Genomic DNA, 6,000 nt, shown 5'->3' with positions numbered 1-6,000 from the left:
ACCTAAATCTCATCATAATTAGCATAAAATAATGGGATTGGTCACAGACCATAGCCTAATGAAGGGGACCAGCACCTGTCTCCTGGCAGCCCCACCTCCATAAAACCTGTTATCACAGAGAAATATGCAGTTAGCAGATCTAGAGCTAACCAAACATCTGAAAACCATGATTCTAACTTAATACTGACCAATTTTTCTAGACAATAGTTTATAGATGAAGCAGTTCATAATTTGCAACAAATTTAAAGTAAAATGAATAAAAAAAATCTTTACATAATGTTTTTCCTACTTAATAAAAGCCCTTGTGAAATACCCACAGACTATAAGACATTTATCTTCTTCCTATATTTTCTTCTTATCATTATATTTTTTCAAGTCAATTGTTTTCTTAATTGTGCCATCTCACCTAACTTTATTTTTCCATGTTATTGCCTGATTTTTGCTACAGTTATAATAATAGTGTGTGTGCTACATATTTTGTAACCTATATCTTTCACTTAATCCTGTGTTTGCCATCTCCACATTATGAAATTTTCAATAAAGAATAGCTTTACTATCGAGTATTTAGGGCACTCCAATTTTTTTCTGTCGTTAAATATAACTCTATAAGTCATTTGCTTTCAGTTATTTAAATTGTTTTCTTGATGGAGAGAAAATAAGAATCAAAGAATGTGAACATGTTAATGGTTCATTCTCTGTTTATTTTATAAAATGGTTGGGTCAATTTACATGGCCCTAGAAATTTCAGAGTGTGTCAGTTTTACAGACACCACACTGTGATTCACTTTCAACTATTTTTTTTTTTAGTTATGAGACATCAATTAGTTACTAATTACTAATTATAAATGGGATTAAACATTCTTTCGAATGTTTATTTTATAGGTTTACATGAATAATCTATTGACATTCTTAACCCATTCTATTTCCTTCCATTTTCAAAAGACCTTTTTAATTAGCTGCTTAAAGCCCTGAAAATAAATCTCTTAACCTGACCCAAATGTAAACAGCAATAGAAGCAAAATCTGCAAAAACTTACTGTGCTGCCTTAGAGAACCTGAATACCTTATGCTTAATATAGTGGATTAATCTAGTGTAGATCTGAGGGCCAATTTTATTAGGTGGTTGTAGATTTTGCTTTTAAATGACTAAAAAAAAATTTAAACAAATACAGAGTTTGGTCACTAACAATGAATAGGTAAATGTACCTAAATGTACCAATGAATAGGTAAATTAACCTCAACATCCAAGGAGTGGGGGGAGGGTATGCATCCATTAATGGCAGGAGAAACCTGATTCATACACTGTCCAGCGCTTCAGGGAATAAAAGTAAGGATGATGTAGGTTTTACATCAGGACACTCCCACATTACTTGACATCACAGAGGAGGGCGACTCCTCGGAGTACCCAGTGTTCCGGGGCCTGGGCAGTCCTGAGATCCACCGCTGCAATGTAGTTTAAATCTGTTCGAACTGGCTTCTTGTAGATGGGGCAGGAGTAAAACCGAGGATCTCTTACACCTACAAAACGTTTATAAGAGAAAGGAACTTGGTGAATTTCTGATCTGAACATCTCGGAGAGAGTGCAGCATGCACACTGAAGGGCATTCCAAAGACAAATGGGTTTGATAGGATGAGGGAAATTCCTCCAGTGGTCATACAACTCTGGTATGTGAAGCAGATTCTGTCACCCTGGGTGTGGCAAGATATCCAGCCAAGTTTAGATGGACCCTGCTGGTTCCCTGCCTCATGACCTTGTCAGTAACCCCTGTCCACGTGGGTCCTCTCATTTCCACCTGCCAAGTCAACAGTACCCTCCAGGCATTCTCTTTGACCTCCACACCAAATCTTGTGCACCCACTACCTGCTTCTGTTCCCCCAGGCCTTGCCTTTGGTGTAAGGGGCCTGCACCTTAATCAGACATCCAGCACCAGTGAACAACACTTCACCATCATTATTATTTAAAAATCTCTTCTTCAACCATCTATACCATAGTCCACATCACGTTTAAACCACTAGACAGGTGTGCCCTGGCCAAATCAGGTATTGTGGAATCCCTTTATACGTAGAGAGAAATGGTACAGTCCAGCTCCCAGAGATTTGATTCTCCCTTTGGGAAGTAAAATAAATAGTTTCTAAAATTATGCATGCAATGAAGACAATCCATGGATGTCCATCCTTCAAAGATCTTCTCTAATGCATTTGTGCCTAACCATGGACTTTTTCTGTCCAGCCTTGGAAACTCCATGTTCAGGGACAGATTTGGTCTGTACTGTTTTTCTTAAAGTGGGCCTGCAAGAATTAGCACGCACAATTCATGCAGGCCCACTTTAAGAAAAAAAAGGAAAAACAATTCACAAATACAAAATTGGGCTTTGGAAGAAACCTCTGCCTGTGAGCAGCCTGGAGGTTTAAGCTTCATTAGCTTCTGGTAAAAGAAGAACACTCTGCCCAAGGTCTTTTATCTGTACATTCTCCTATCATCCATCTCAGGAAGTAGATTATTTTATATTCTCTTCCAGATTATAAATTATTTTAGGACAAAAGTTGTGTCTGCACTTATCCTCCCATAACTGTGGAAAGCTAGTGCAACATTATAAAGGTTTCTCTTGTAACTATTGAGGTGAAGTCATGTTTGACCAGGGGAATAACTCAGCTCTGGTGAATTAGTATAACAAACACAGGCACTAAAACATGGAAACAGTAACTGTAAATGCACTGTTGGTATGTCAGAGTCACTGAATTTTCTTCCCAGAATTAATTAGCTGAATAATTTATCTTTTTTGTAACAAATGAAAAAAAGCAAAGCAATCAGAAGTTAAAGCCTTATTATTTGACCCAATAAAATCTTCAACCTGCTACGCCATGTGTTTTTAATCACCCACTATAAATTAAGTCACTTTTATTAGAAGTTAAAATATTTGAGTATAATAATATTATACATAAATTTCACTATAAAATAAATATTCTAAAACAGTGATTCTACCCTCAGAGGAAGTCTGCCAATATCTAGAGACATTTTGGGTTATCATAACCATGGGCTTGCTACATGCATCTAATGGGTAGAAGCAGACATGCTACTGACACCTTATAACAAACAGGATAGCTCCCCATATCAGGCAGTTATCCAGACCAAAATATTCATAGTAACAAGACTGAGAAACTGCTCTAAAACAAGAAAATCATAGAATTTTTTAGTATTTTAAAAGTGTGCTTACTGAATCCCATAAAATTAATCATTAGAAACAACCTAAAATAATATAAAACCTAATTCTTAAGTTTAGTCTTATTTTTTCAATTACTATGAGGATATCACTGGTAATCCTAATTAGATAAACATACATATGTATAAATATAGTTTTCTGATCAAGCAAATGAATGCCAGTGAAGCATGGAATGCTAATTATATTGATACATTTAAATCCTTTAATCCTAGGATCTATAAATATGCAATAAACATATAACTAATTGTTCTTCTTGCTGCAAACTTGATTAACAACCATTTCATAAATCTTGAAGTAAGCCATCAGAGTCGTAAGGATAATTCCAATAATTATGCCTTGTGAAATATTTGGCTACTTGGACTTTAATCCAAAAGAAATTTGGAATTATTTTTAAAAATTCTTTGTAATAAATAGATTAAAAAGGTATTTCTCTAAAATACTTGTCCAATTTTATTTATTTTTAATTGTTTCAGACCTAAAGGTGTCCATGTCAATTCACAGCATGCAGAAAACTTCTGCACCAGGATTAGAAGTCACTGAAAAAATAATTCCAGAGTAAAAATGCTGACAGACACTGAACAACCAGGTGAACAGGTGATCTGAAGCCATTCCCCTGCTCAACAAATAACTCTGAAGACAAAAATAAGCATACTAGCTAAGTAGAACAAATCAGTACATGTGTTCCAAGCCTTAGGGTTCCAGAAAGAGACCCGGAGAGAAGGAGATGTGAAAACTGGTGATCTCTACACTTAGCATCCTAAAGGTTTCAGTAAAACACCTTGAGAGAATTTCATTTTCTGACTACATAAGTTCCTTACCAACCCTGAATCTTTATCCACACAGTAATGTGCATTGCATATATTCCTGCCCATAGCCCAGGTGAACAAGTTACACAGCCTCTCTGGTTAACCTTGGAATCGTTCCCTTAGTTAACCTCCCTTTTGTTAATAACATTTAAATGACTAGGCAATTCACTCTTCAGCCTGGTATTTCTTTTAATCCTTTAAAAATCACATCATTTGGCACACACCGCTGCCGCAGATGCCACTGTCGTGCCTGGAGGTTTCTTCTCTGGGCACTGCCTCGGTTGCCTCGGTTACCTACAATGCTACTTCCCACAATACCTCCATGGTCCCTGCCAGTGAATCAAAAAATCTGTCAATCAACTGCTGCATGCACCGCTACCGCCATTACTGCCACCTTTGATTCCGATGCTGGCAGCCTGAGGTTGCCTGGAGGTCTTCTTTCTGAGTGCTACTGCCACAGAAGATGCCCTAAATGCAACCAAAGCTGACACTGCTGCTGACCCCCAGAGACCACTTGGTGATGCTGCCCCCACAAGCTGCTGTTGCAACTGCTGCTACAGCTAGCCCTGCTGCTGACCCACTGCCTGCTGCCAACGACCACCGACTACCACTGCTACCATGGCCTAGAAGACTGCTTTGGGGAGATTCCAGGTTTGGTTGCATGTGACTGCACCCATTTTGGGTCACCAGCCATGGCCTGGGGCCCAGATGCCAGCAGGTTTACCACCACAAGAGCCTCTGTCTGGGAACTCCAGCTGGGACCTGCAGGTCCTGTGTGGGGGTGCCTGCAGGTTTGGAGGAGCCTGGGGTCTTCCTGCTGAGAGTGCTGCTGGCCCTTGGTCTTGCTGCTCCATCCTGGGGTTGCTCCTTTGCATGAGTGTATCCCCTAGTGGTCTCTCTGCAATAGAAGCAGCTTTGATATCTAGTTTCAGATTTGAAGATGAAATTAAAACATTCCATGATAAACAAAAACTGAAGGAATTCACAGCTAGAAGGCCTACACTACAGAGCATTCTCAACAAAATATTCCATGAGGATGAAGTGAAAAAAAAAAGTGAAAACAGCAAAAGGAGGATCTACACTAAAGGGACATTCAACCAAATGAGAAAGTAAGACAAATCAAAAACCAGAAGTAAATCAAAATGACAGGGAATACAAATCACATCTTAATAACAACCTTGAATATTAACAGCCTAAACTCGTCAATCAAAAGACATAGATTGGCAGATTGGATTAAAAAGCAATACCAAACAATACTCTGTCTTCAAGAGACTCACCTCATCGGCAAAGACATCCACAGGCTGAAGGTAAAAGGATGGGAATAAACTTATCACTCATATGAACTGTGTAAACAAGCAGGGGTCTCCATCCTCACTTTGGGTAGACTTCAACCCAAAGTTAACCAGAAGAGACAAAGAAGGACATTTCATATTTTGTAAGGTAAGTATATATCAGTATTTCTATTTTATTGGAATATTAATTTTATGACATAACAATTATAAATATTTATGCCCCAAACAATGGAGCATCTGTGTACATCAAACAGACCCTTCTCAATTTCAAGAGTCAAATAGACCCCAACACAATAACACTGGGTGACTTTAACACACCTCTCTCACTGCTAGACAGATCTTCCAAACAAAAACTAAATAAGGAAACTATAGATCTAAATAATGCAATCAATAATTTAGACTTAATAGACATATATAGACTATGTCATCCATCAATGAGCAAATATACTTTTTTCTCAGCAGCACATGGTTCCTTCTCTAAAACAGACCATATCTTATGCCACAAAGCAACTCTTAGAATATACAAAAAAAAAAAAAAATAGAGATAATACTGTCAGACCACAGTGGAATAAAATTAGAAATCAACAATAAAATAATAAAAATAGAAGTTACTGTAACAAATGGAGACTAAATAATATACAATTGAATGACAAATTGATAGTAGACGAAATCAAGGATGCAT

At 37.6% G+C, this 6,000-nt stretch overlaps 1 protein-coding gene across 1 annotated transcript in view; it reads right to left on the bottom strand.

The window, feature by feature from the left end:
* Positions 1-1,362: 1,362 nt before the first annotated feature.
* The window catches only part of Dnah5 (dynein axonemal heavy chain 5), a 249,331-nt gene continuing 244,693 nt past the window's right edge, over positions 1,363-6,000 (bottom strand). The window contains exon 80 of the mRNA XM_071612820.1: positions 1,363-1,517. Within this exon, the coding sequence (XP_071468921.1) occupies positions 1,366-1,517 (152 nt within the window). The 3' untranslated portion in view covers positions 1,363-1,365. The remainder of the gene's footprint in view (positions 1,518-6,000) is intronic.

This window comes from Marmota flaviventris, chromosome 5 (genome assembly GCF_047511675.1).
Source record: "Marmota flaviventris isolate mMarFla1 chromosome 5, mMarFla1.hap1, whole genome shotgun sequence".
Lineage (NCBI taxonomy): Eukaryota > Metazoa > Chordata > Mammalia > Rodentia > Sciuridae > Marmota > Marmota flaviventris.
Note: the sequence above shows the minus strand (reverse complement) of the source record. Positions and strands in the feature narration are given on the sequence as shown.